At 34.7% G+C, this 13,464-nt stretch overlaps 1 protein-coding gene across 3 annotated transcripts in view; it reads right to left on the reverse strand.

The window, feature by feature from the left end:
- Positions 1-13,464, reverse strand: part of PTPN22 (protein tyrosine phosphatase non-receptor type 22) — a 49,892-nt gene that overhangs the window by 2,676 nt on the left and 33,752 nt on the right. For all 3 annotated transcript variants that reach the window (XM_079922823.1, XM_079922822.1, XM_079922824.1), the window contains 5 exons: positions 11,962-11,989; positions 8,727-8,810; positions 8,344-8,459; positions 5,890-5,920; positions 1,944-2,021 (listed from right to left, as the gene is read on the reverse strand). In XM_079922823.1, the coding sequence (XP_079778949.1) occupies positions 1,944-2,021; positions 5,890-5,920; positions 8,344-8,459; positions 8,727-8,810; positions 11,962-11,989 (337 nt within the window). The remainder of the gene's footprint in view (positions 1-1,943; positions 2,022-5,889; positions 5,921-8,343; positions 8,460-8,726; positions 8,811-11,961; positions 11,990-13,464) is intronic.

Here is a 13,464-nt window from a genome sequence, read left to right on the forward strand (position 1 = left end):
ACTACTCAAGTACTGCCTAAATCTGAAACACCAAAAACTATGCCAGAACTGGAAGACAAGGAGATTAGGGAAGAGGGAATGAAAAGAAGATAAAAACAAGAAATCCTCTAAAATTTATTAATAGTGGTGGTAAAAAAAAAAAAAAATTAGGGGGAGGGGGCACACAGCCTAGTTCCTGCACATTTCACTCCTCTGAGTTGTAAATAAGAAGATAGAAGGAAATATATTCCAGGTTCAATAGTTTCACACAATAGTCACAAAATTATCCATTCAGTCCAGATAGCTTGATTGTAACTGAAGTGGACTGAGAATAGAAGTAAGAACATAACACATAAGTACTAGGTATCTGAAATTTGAGGAATAGCTACACTCAGTGTTTTTCACTGATCAATACTCAATAGTTTAGAACAGTAGTGAGCTACCTTTTTTGCATGTAGGACAATTCAGGAAAAATAAAAATAAAAATGTTTATAAACCACAAAATTTTTTCATTCACATTTAAGTACTTTTTGAGTAAAATACCCTTATAATGCCTCTTTTATAAAAGAGAACCAATGAAAAAATTAGGTGCTGCTTTTTAAGTAGATAAAATATTCAACTTTGAGAAGAAACAACATGGAGGCAGCTGTACAATATTTTATCCTCGTATTATATCACAGACTGTTGTAAAGTTAGATGGGCCATGAGTTATTCAAGTGGTGTCTCTGACTGAGAGAAAAGAAGGAAGCAAGGAACATTTGTGTTCTAGGTGAAGTTTGGTGCTTTTTTCATAGGTTATATAATATTCTACATGAACTTTTTAACTAAATGATTTCATAAGAATAACTTTTTTCTAATTATAACATTTTAAACCTTAGAGTTAATGTAATCCAAGTAAAATTTTAAAGCCCAAGAAACAGATCCAGAGAGTCTAGTTGAATACTTTGCCATGGTGAGATAGGAACCATAACCCCAATTGTGGCAGAGATTGCTACCTGTCCACTAAAATTTTTCCTTGCTTCTTCTTCAGGAATAGAATAGTATATGGGAAACTGTCTGCCCAGCATTATTGCATTTCCCAGTGTCTTTTACAGTTTGGATATAGCACATGTATAAGTTCTTTTCAAGGGAATGTGAGCTGGCATAATGTTGCCTCTTCCAGGCCAGTGCCTTAAGACCAGAAAAGGAGGCCACACCTCTTCCACATTTTTCTCTCATCTTCTTGCCACCTGCAATCTGAACGTGGCAGCAACAATTCTGATCATTCAGATAAGGACAATACCATAGAGCAACTGTTCTCAGGATGTGGTCCCTGGGACCACTGGAGGTCCCCCAGACCTTTTCAGGGGGTCTGCTTTTTGGTTAATAATAATTTTTAGTAGTAATATCCTACATTATTTGCTATACTCCTTACAAAAATTATAGTATACATAATACTACCTTAAATAGTATCATGAATTTATGTTATATAGAATAATAGAATGCTTAATATAAAATTATTTTAAATTTATAGCTTATACTAAAGAGCAATTGGGCAAACAGTTCCTTTAAACTGTCAGAATTGTGCTTCAGCGTCTAATGTTGCATGAGTTACACAAGATTGGATAGCAGCATCTTCTGTTCTTTTCATCACACTTGTATATTTTTTATAACTTTGCTTAGATATGAACTAGAGTATTATGGCATTTCAGAATTTCTTCATTTGGCTTTCACATTCATTTACTACATGCCAACATGATCATTTGGTACCTAGTTTTATTTTCCATATATGCTAGGCAATTCAGGCCTATGTAAGATGTAAGAGTTAGCTGAGGTCAAAAATAAAAAGATAAATGGCATGAAAAAGAATATACACATAAGGACTTATACATGCAAACTTAAATCATATTAAAGTTGTATCTCTTATACTGTAAATGAATAATTAAGATAAATATTTTTTTAACTCTGGGAAGTAACACACATACCAAAATTCAAAAAGGAGCTGGAGTTATTTGACCGAACAGAGTCTGCAGGATTGTTTGATGGGGAAGAATTACAGATACCTAGAATCAAAAGAAAAAAATGTAAGGGAAAGAATGGATACAGACTCAGACCACATAACTGTTGAGATTACACATTCCCTCCAAATTAATTAATACTTCCAGATAAACATATCACTATCAAATGTAACAAAATATAGATGTTTACAAATGGGTTGACACTATAATTTTCTCATTTTTTTGTGCATTTTTTTTTAAGTTTTCTTTTCTTTGCAAACAGATTGTATAATAAACCCAACACTAGAGAGAATCACCAAAGGATTCAGGAATACAATCCATTTTATTGTGAATCAACTTTCTCTGGGATTTACATTTTTGGCTTTCAACTGCATCTTACTTTGCACTCTGATCGCTCTTAAGTACACTTTTAAATAATTTATTCTCCACATTAGCTCAACCGTGGCAAGTCTGTGATAGTTCTTCCTCCATCCTCTACGCCTGGAATATCTTTCTTCACTTTCCAGCCTACTTTTTTCCCATTATGGATGATTCTAGTTAGGCCCAGAATCTCCCCAAAAGCACTGTTATGTTGCTTTGTTTTGCTATTTTAGCTACCTATAGGCAGACTTAAAAATATATTTCTCTTCCCAGCACCTTAATATATTCACATATCGTTATCCACCCAATTCTGAAAACAATCCATTGAAAACATGGTCCATAGTTTGCACAAGCACTGTCTAGCAGCAAAAAAGGATAATTTCAGGCTTGTATAAACTTTCTAAGAAGCAGTACATAATTGGGGAGAAATTACTAAATATTCACCTTTTTTTTGTTCTCATCATTTTCAGAATGTAGTGTGAGGACTGCATCTATGTTTGTACACACATACCTAATACTAAGATTCTAGAAAGACCTCCCCCTTCCTGGAGCTACTTGAGTATGAATCACTAGAGTAAATCATGAATTTCAATCAGATTCAGTTAAAATATATATTTATTGAATACCTACTATGTGGCAAGCATTGGGCTAACCACTGATGATAGAGACATGGAAAACAAGTGGGTGAAGGTGAGAAAGTTCAGGAGATAGCAATCATCTCTATACTGCACATGAGCTAAGAGGTATATACATCCTTCAGAAAGAAAACAATTGTCCCAAAAGGGAATACTGGTTTTTTATAACTGGAGACAAAGATTTTGCATATATGTATAGTGAACTACTATTCTGCATCTAGCTTGTCATAGATACTTTTATCCTGTCTGCTCAGCATTAATTCCTTCTTCTGATAATAGAACTTGAATTTTCCTTTAAGAAACCACCCCTCTCCAATGTTCAATGGCCATACTTCTCGTGGAGCTCATTCAACCCTTAGATGAAGGAGCTGACCTGTGACTAGGGCTGTCAGTTGGTACTTTGCCATGGTCACACCAGTTGTTTAGGTCTGACCTCATTCCTTATTGGTCAGCGTCCACATGTAACAATTGTCGAATGTTAGGTATGACACTATCTTCTTAATCCAAGCATTAAATATACTGGCAATAATTGGTTTAGGTTTAGCCAAGACAATCAGGCCCAATCAACACTAGTCATCAGTCAGGCTGTTGCTTGAGCAACCAGGAAAGAGCTCATTTTTTTCATCATAAACCTGAAATCACATGGTAAAAGCCTGCCTATGAGTGAGCTAACAGAGTGAAACAAAGTTAGGAGATATGGAATGAGACTTTACATCTTTAATTCCATCATTTGAACTCTTGGTCATAAGCTGATAAATTCCCCTTTTCTGCTTAAGCTAAAGTTGGGTTTTCTGTCACTTGCAAATGAAGGATTTCCTAGCAGCTAAAGTTTCCCACCAAAAGTAGGCATCAGGTGTCATAGCTGACAGCTTCAACTCTTGTCACCAACAGCCAGAATGATCTTTTCAAAAGACAGATCATGTAACATCTCTGTCTAAAACTCTTCTGTGACTTCCCATTGGGTCATTAACATGACCCATAAGGATCTAACTACCTCTCATCTCTACCATCTTTTGGACACACCTTACTCCTTTCTCCTCTTAATACCCTGCAGCTATGATGGCTTCCTTTGAGTGCCTACAACACACCAAATTCACACTGTTCTGTTCACCATCACATGCCCACTGCCTTGCAGAATGCCTGGCACATAGGAGGCACTCAACACATATTCATTGAATGAATGAATGAATGAAAGAGCCTGACACCAGGCTTAGATGCTAACTTAAAACAACAGGTGAAGAATCCTAATTTCGTTAAAAGTAGGATCAGTAAGGCATCCAGGCTAAAGGGAGAACATATAGAACCCAGGAGGCATGGACCATCTAGAAGGGGAAGAGAACACATGCAAGTAAAGGCAGATAAGTCTAAAGCTTCAGGATCAACTTTGGGGGCCAGATTTTGTTCTTAATTTAAGGACAGAAGACCAGAGGGTGAAGGCAACTGAGAAATAGAAATTAGAAATAAGTCTCAGAGTCTCAGACAGTCATACCATATCTCACATCTATGCCAACCTAAATCTTCCTGAAGTTTCTGTATCTTTGTTTGATATCCCCAAGACAGAGTTGGAGCTAGAGAAAGAAACTTTTTTGGGTTTGTTTTCTGCTTTTGTTTTAGAGAAAGAAAACTGTAGGGACTTCCCTGGTGGAGCAGTGGTTAAGAATCCGCCTGCCAATGCAGGGGACACGGGTTCCATCCCTGGTCCGGGAAGATCCCACATGCTGAGGAGCAACTAAGCCCGTGCGCCACAACTACTGAAGCCCACGCACCTAAAGCCTGTTCTCCGCAACAAGAGAAGCCACCACAAGGAGAAGCCTGCGCACGGCAACCAAGAGTAGCCCCTGCTCGCCGCAACTAGAGAAAGCCCATATGCAGCAACAAAGACCCAACGCAGCCAAAAATAAATAAATAATTTGAAAAAAAAAAAAGAAAACTGGGTGTTTCATAAGCTAAGCTGATCAAATCAATCTTTGGCTAGCTATTCAAGTCACTCATTTCTTTGCTTTTAACTGTTTTATTTCTTATGTTATATACTATAATTTCTTCTTGCAGTGTTTAAATTCTCTTTTGACTGACTTTAGAGGAAAGAGTATATTTTCCAGTCATGCTTTAGCCCATCATAAGTAAGAAATCAGTTCACTTCAGAGATCAGGTGTGGTGGCAATGAAAGCAGACTAGCACAAGTTTATGGAAAGGGAGATAGAGTGAAAAGAGTAAGATTCAGCTATAAACCTTCTTACTTAGATTATACCTTAAATCAAGTTTTCTCAGTGCTCTTTGTTTCTCCCTACAATACCAGTATAGTACCAAATAGCTGTTTGGTCCTTGATGACTAACCCAATGGATCAAATTTGTAAAAAATATACCACCATGTTTTATATACTTTGTAGTTATAAATAGGATTTCTAAGATAATCAGTTTCCCACAGTTTCAGGAGTCTGGGTTTTGTTTTCATTACAATATAGGAAAAACAGTAAGCAACAAACTTTTATTGCTAATAATACTTGGTAAAAATGGAAATGTGTCAATACTTTGCTTATTTTATTAAATCAACACATTTGTTTCACAATATGCTTTGCTATGACTACTTTCAAAGAAAGTACATCTGAGGTTAGACTGCTGGGAATTTCAAATAACACACTTGTATGACAGCATCTTAGCATGGGTAGAAAATGCCAAACGTCATACTATTATTCCTGTGTATCAGTCAAACTTTCTTTCCCCTTACTCCCTACCTAGTATTAGCATTGTGGAACCTAGCAGAGTACAAGGCCTAGGGGTGATTGTTCTGATACGCAGGACTGTAACAAGGTTCTGTTTAGGAATAATATTGTTCATTTTTTCAGAGTGGTTATATAAGGAAAAATTACATAATATTGAAAGTGGAATGTGTATTCCAAAAATAAGTAAAAGAAACTTACTCTTTTTCATGTTTCGCAAAATTTTCAAACTCTACAAAATGAAGAAAAGGAAAAAGTGAGTTTTTTCCCTGTGAAATCCAAAATACTTTAATCAACTAGAAATATAGATTTCAGTCAAAAGGATTAATTTCTTTAAAAATGGATATCAAATGTACAAAATTATTTTTCTATCTTGCCATTTTTTAATTCAGTGCAAAGTCTCCACTTGATCTTATCTTGCTACATTTTCCACCCATATAAGAATCACACTATTTATTTAGAAGTAGTGCTATTGTTGTGTCAGGGGGAAAGATGGAGTTCCTACTTGTCTTCTTTACTAGGCGACCATTCCAGGACCCACAATGGCTTCTGAAGATAGCTGTGATACATTGCCGTTCCCATTCAGGCCAAAAAATTTTGCCAGTCATTTTCTGCACTCAGTTTACTGAGGTTCACTTCATACTGTTAACCATGCTACTTTCTTCTCCCTCTTTCAGCAAACCCATGTCTTCTGCCTCCTTTATGGTGAAGTCTCTAACTTAACCTCTTCTAGGAATCTACCCAGATTTCTTCTTTTCTTCACATTTCCTCAGGGTGTATGTTTTCAGTTTGTTCCATAGTATTTTACTTTTTGATAATTTTCACGTTGTTTCGTATATAGGCATTCTAGTAGATCAACTGTACTCTTCTCAAGGACATTTAGATGTCCTTTATGACATTTCTATTTTCCTAATACTTAGAAATGTAATCTTCTATATAATAGGTATTTAATAAATTTTTTTGAAAATTTTTATTTAGTTTTTAAATATAGATTATTTATAATTCAAAATATCCTAGTAAAAATGCTCCCATCTTTGTTCTCCATCTACCTAGTTTCTGACCCTCCCCCTGCAGGTAACCATTGTTGTTAGTTTTTATGTATCCTTCCAAAGTTACTTATGAATATATAATATAAATATAGATCATATTTTCACCCTTTTAAGCAAAATTTAATAAAATATATAAAAGTATATTGAGAGAGTCCTCATTCTTTTTTCAGCTGCATAGAATTCCATTGTATGCATATACCATTATTTATGATTTATTTAATCAGTTCCCCTAATGATTAACATTTACGTTCCCAATTGTCTACCCTTATAAATAATGGTATAATGAATAACCTGGTATACATTTCATTTCACGTATGAGCAAGCATATTTGTGGGATAAATTCCTAAATGTGGAATTGTTGGGTCAAAAGATATATGCATTGGTAATTTTGATAGGTATTGCTAAATTGTCCTCCATAGAAGTTATACCACTTACATTACCACCAAGATTGCAAGTGTGTGCTTATTTTCCCATAGCCTGCCTAACAGAGAATGTAGTCAGACTTTGGAATTTGCCCTTCTGAAACATGAAACACAGTATGTGACTGGTTTTAATTCGTATTTCTTTTATTATGAGTGAGGTTGAACATATCAAATGTTTAAAAGTCAGATCATGCACATTTACTTTGAATTATCAGATCATGTATTTTTGCTCACATTTAGGGTTATTATTTTCTATGAATTGCTAAAGAAATATATAATATTAAAGAAATATAGTCCTTTGACTATGATGCCAGTTGCAGATATTTTTTTCTCCAATTTGTTCTTTGTCTTTTGATTTTTAAGCTGATTTTTTTGTTGTTGTTTTACCATGCAGAAATTTTCTGTTTTATTTAGTTAAGTTTATAAATCTCCCTTCTTATGGCTTCTGGATTTTGAATCATAGTTATAAAGCTCATTCCCACTCCCAGGTTGTAAAGTAATCTTTCCAGGTTTTTTTAGTACTTTGATGGGTTGGTTTTTTGTTTTTTAGCATTTAAATCTTTTATCCAACTAGAATATATCCTGGTATAGCTGTGAGGTATGGATCCTACCTTTTTATCCCTCTAGGTTGTTATCCAGTTGAACCAACAACAGTGATTAAAACATCCATCTTTATTCCCTGACTTGAAAGGTTCCCTTCATCATATACTAAATTCCTATACATTTTTGGATCTATTTCTGAAGTTTTCCTTCTGCTCTGTTGGTATGTGTTTCTTTTCATACACCAATATCATACCATTTTAATTATTGAGGCTTTACGATGTTTTAATATCTGATAAAGCTACCCTTCTTTCATTGCTTTTACTTTTTTTTTTTTTTTCGGTTTACTGACTATTCTTGCTCTTTTTTCCCCCCATATGAACTTTGGAGTCAATTTGTCTAGTTTTAGGGAAAAAAAGTTGATAGTTTTATTGGGTCTGCTTTAAGTTGTTGGGTTATTTTAAATTTTTGGTTTCCCTCCATTAATTTTGATCGTTGTGAGACCAACAGTGAATATCAATGAAAATATTTAGTCTAATTTTTCATCTTAATGCTGGTGGCCTGGGGTTGGAGTGGCAGGGGTAGGGACACTTTCAGTAATGGAAAGCCTCTGGCATATTTCCATAAACTCTTATCTTCTTTACCTTACTCCTTGTGAAACATTTTCCAGGAGTCTTCAATGTCTGTTTTGAAGATGTTGAATTTTCCATGGTGTTAGGACAGCTAGTAGAATAAGTCTCTATAGGCTGAGTCTGCATACCTAAAAAAAAACGTGTTTTGTTGCATAGCTTCTTAAGCCTTCAGATTGTATACAGGTATATATTCAGTAATTCTTTGCTTGACTTTTTTATGCATTATTTTTATGCATTATTTTATGCATTTTGCAATGCATTATGGGATTTTTAAATGTATTATTTTTATGTTATTTAATCATTCTTTGTACCTTTTCCATTTAGATCCTACTTTATTGTTAACCTTTAATGGTCTCATTTTTATAACTTTTTTGAGAGAAAGCACTGCCACTTACAATCTTCATCAGCAACAAGGAAGGACTCTAAGGTTCTTTCTGGCAGTGGAGGTGGCAGGGAAGAAGAAGGATCTTGGTGTCTATCTATGAAAAGAGTATACAACAAAGCAAAAAAAAAATAATTCATCAATTAAAAGTCCTCAGTCAACATCCCTTTTTGAGACAAATATCATATGATATTGCTTATACATGGAATCTAAAAAATGGTGCAAATCAACTTATTCACAAAATACAGAATCACAGATGTAGAAAACAAATTTATGGTCACCAAAGGGGAAGTTGGGGGAGGGATAAATTGGGAGACTGGGATTGACATATACACATTACTATATATAGAATAGATAACTAATAAGGACCTACTGTATAGCACAGGGAACTCTACTCAATACTCTATAATGGCCTATATGGGAAAAGAATCTAAAAAAGAGTGGATATATGTATATGTATAACTGATTCACTTTGCTGTATTCCTGAAACTAACACAACATTGTAAATCAACTATACTCCAATAAAAATTATTTTTAAAAATCCCTTTTTGGTTTTGTATAAACTTTCCAATTTTTCAATATTAACCTACAACAGCCAAATAAAAAATTATCTGAACATTGACTGGAGCCTCAAGAACTTTGTTATTCTAGCTCTTTCACCAATGAGCCTATGCTTCATCACAAACTTGTAGCTCACTTACAAAAGTATTCTTCAAAAGAAATTGAACCTGAATTTAGTCAAGCTTCTAATCTTACTACAATTTTACAGAGAATCCTGGAGATAAAGAAACATGTTAAATAAAACCATGAGGATACAAACAGCTAAATCCAGAATATTAGCAATCTTAAGGACAAATGGCCCATTCCCTCAACAAATAAATGGCATGAGAAAACATAAAAAGAAGAACTGTTACAAACTTTAAAAGGCTTAAGAAACATATAAACCAAAGGCAATGTGCAGACTTTGTTTGAATCCAGCTTCACATAAACCAACTGTAAAAAGACATGTTTGAGACAGTTTGAGAAAATTGAACAAAGTCTGGATATTAGATAATATTAAGGAATTATTATTAATTTTATTAGTGTGATTACTGTTATTATGGTAGATTTAAACTGTGTGTTTGAAAATTTCCATGATAAAGAATTTTAAATAATGGAGCTATTTTCCCATAATGTAAGTCCTAAGACACAAATGGTGTTCTATTGCTGTATGCTTCTCGTTATACAGCGCTAAGTATAATTATATGCTTTATTAATGTCTTTTTTTTTTTTAATTTTTTGGCCACACCGTGTGGCAGGTGCCATCTTAGTTCCCTGACCAGGAATCGAACCCGCACCCCCTGCATTGGAAGCGCAAAGTTGTAACCACTGGACTGCCAGAGAAGTCCCTATTAATGTCTTTTGAAAATGAGTATGTGGTTAAGTGCTAGAGTTTTATCTGTCTTTGGTCATTGGGTTTTTCACGTCTTAGGACTTACCTATAAAGAAAGTTCTCTTGTTTATTCCTTATATGCTGGGTAATATGCAAAAATTAAGTGCAATACTTATTTCCATCACCTAATACAATAACTGGCATATAGTAGGCATTTGATAAATATTTGATAACTACTCTGAAGTAGCTTATCACCTTCCCGTTTGATTTTAGGAAATATTATGAGACTATAACTTTCAGGTAACGATATCCTGCCAAATACCTTCCCAAAACACCATTTTCATCTTAATACTCCCCTGACGAAGAACCTACAATGTTTATTACTTACTGAATTAAATTTATATTCTTCTGCCAAGCTTCGTGTGTGATAAAATACACGTAACAAAATTTGCCGTTAATGACATTTAGTACATTCACAGTGATGTGCAATCATCACCACAATCTAGTTCCAAAATTTTAATTGTCCTGAAAAGAAACTCCACACTCATTTAGCAGTCTCTCCCCATTCCCTCCAGATTAGATTGGCAACCACAAATCTGCTTTCTCTATACAGAGATTTGTCTGTTGTGGATATTTCATCTGCCTAGCTTTTAAGTCCTTTGGAATTTTCCCACATTTTGTCTATCCAAATTTATTTTCCTTATTTCCCTATAATAGAACCTCTGTTGCAATTAAATTAACCTACTTACCGTTTCTCTGTACCCATCATACTTATTTTTACCTTTGAGTCACTGTTACTCGAATTCCCTCTTTTTTCCTCTATCCATATTCTTAAATTTCTTTCACCTACTCAAGCCTTTCCTAACCACTCCAGTGATACCTTTCTTTATTCCAGATTCCTGGTGATGACAATCAGTGCCACATAGATTGTCACTGAATGGTTCCAAGTGAGTGTTAATTTTGTCTACCCAATTTGAATACATATAGAATCATTAAGCAGCGCCCTTTCTTAAATATTCTGCCTATTCTAACACTGTATAAGGCACACGGAACTTGCTTAGGAAATGTTCATTTAATAATTACCTAATAAAAATTATAATAGGTAACATTTAATGAGAGCTTATTATTTGACAACCACTGTGCTAAAAGCTTTATATGCTTTATCTCACTAGATCCTCACAAAAATCCTCTTAGAAGGGGAGTTCTATTATCCTCATTTTATAAGTGAGAAAAATCGATAAAGTATATAATGTAACCAAGGTCATAGATTTTGATAACTATTGGTAGGCTGGGGATTTGAATGAAAGTCTACCTGACACCAAAGCTCATGCTTTTTAACCTCTATGTTATACTGCTTATTTACATATTTGAGCAATATGTTAATATGAATAAATGTGTTAAGGGCAACTACTACCTGTTATAATGTATGTAAAGTACCTATCAGTGTTCAAAGGATGTTTGCTGTTGATGTTGTTATTCAATGTATAAAACAAGCAAGAAAGTACTAAGAAGCAGTGACAAGTTAAAGACCTAAGTGACCAGAAATAACTTTTTAGAATCACACTGTTAACAATGATAAAACCAGTAAAATGGAACTGCTGCAAAGTTTTAAGAGATTGTATCTAAAATAGTTTGGGTTTTTTTTTTTTTTTAGGGCTATATATCAAGGAGCAGAATTCTAAAATCCTGTCTTCCTTTTGCCCTTGACAAAACAAAACTACTAGCCTAGGAAAACCAGAAATAAATCAATAAATAGTGGAAGCTATTATGGAAACCAAGCCATCTCCTGAGGTGAATTACTCTAAACTTAATGAGCCATTCTTGCAGTACAAATTCTTAGGGATAAATGTCATCTAAAGCCAAAGAAAATTTTTACCTGATTTGGGACTCTGGGGTTTTACACTCTGAAAAAGAAAGAAAGTCAAAGTGAAAGAAGAACATGTATAGAAATCTATAAACTCAAAGCAATAAATAGCATTTTAAAATTACATCTCATATACCAATAGAGAGAGTTATGAAATGTTGACCCTATTTTTCCTAATTTATAAATGTGCTGAACTGTGAAGAATCATCCACTCCTACAGTGATTTGTATATGTCATGAATATTGGTCCTAAATTGATCCTTTTTATAGTTATTTCCTTCCTACTCAGAACATTTCCCTGAAAATTTAATTCCAGGTAAGGTTGTTGCCACTGAAATTACTTCATGACACTGAAAAAGTAGTGATTGTTCTTTACTCTGGGAGTTGTTAAGATAAAGACCATTAGCAATAATAGTAACAGTTACTAGCACATTAAAAGTGTAATTTAAGGACTTCCCTGGTGGCGCAGTGGTTAAGAATCCACCTATCAATGCAGAGGACATGGGTTTGAGCCCTTGTCCAGGAAGATCCCACATGCCACGGAGCAACTAAGACCGTGTGGCTACAACTACTGAGCCTGTGCTCTAGAGTTTGCGAGCCACAACTACTGAGCCCGTGAGCCTAGAGCCCATGCCCTGTAACAAGAGAAGCCACCGCAATGAGAAGCCCATGCACCACAATGAAGAGTAGCCTTCGCTCGCCGCACCTAGAAAAAGCCCGCATGCAGCAACAAAGACCCAACACAGCTAAAGATAAATAAAATAATTTTTTTAAATGTGTAATTTAAAAGGCAGGGAATATTTGCCCACCAGCACTGCCCACCAGCACTGTGTTTAAATGTTTTAGTTAATTACTTTTCTGATCTCTGAAATTTTAAGATAGTTGGTTCATAGAATTATATACTAATGAATAACAGATTGTTAAATGTATAGGTTTTTCTTCTAGAAGCAGGGAACATTATTCCAAAAGGTTTATCTTAAATAATATAGACATCTGTTATTTTTTTTTAAAAGACTACTCTCTGTGTTATCACAGCTCACAAGAAACAGCCTACCAGATGACTGCTATGAACAAGCAATCTACTTATGAAACAATTATTTTTGCCTTAACTGTCCTTAAAGAATAAAGTCAAATGTTTCTTCTTTCACTGTCTTCCTTGATCACTTACAACCTGAAGGGATCTCTCACAGTTTCAAAGTTCTTATCTTCCATATGGCACTGATTATATTTGCCTTGTTATAATAAATACAGACAAAAATAAAGACTTGTGTACACATGCTATATCCCCATTACTGAACTATAAGCTTCTTAAGGGCAATAATTGTGTCTTATACATCTTTTTATCCCCCACATCCTCTAGCACATTGTTTTATAAATAGTATCCGCTTAGGATTTACTAAGTGACAGGTGTTTAAAATAAAAGGAAGGGGCTTCCCTGGTGGCGCAGTGGTAAAGAATCTGCCTGCCAGTGCAGGAGACATGAGTTCGAGCCCTGGTCCAGGAAGATCCCACATGC

Source organism: Stenella coeruleoalba, assembly GCF_951394435.1.
Source record: "Stenella coeruleoalba genome assembly, chromosome: 1".
Taxonomy (NCBI): Eukaryota; Metazoa; Chordata; class Mammalia; order Artiodactyla; family Delphinidae; genus Stenella; species Stenella coeruleoalba.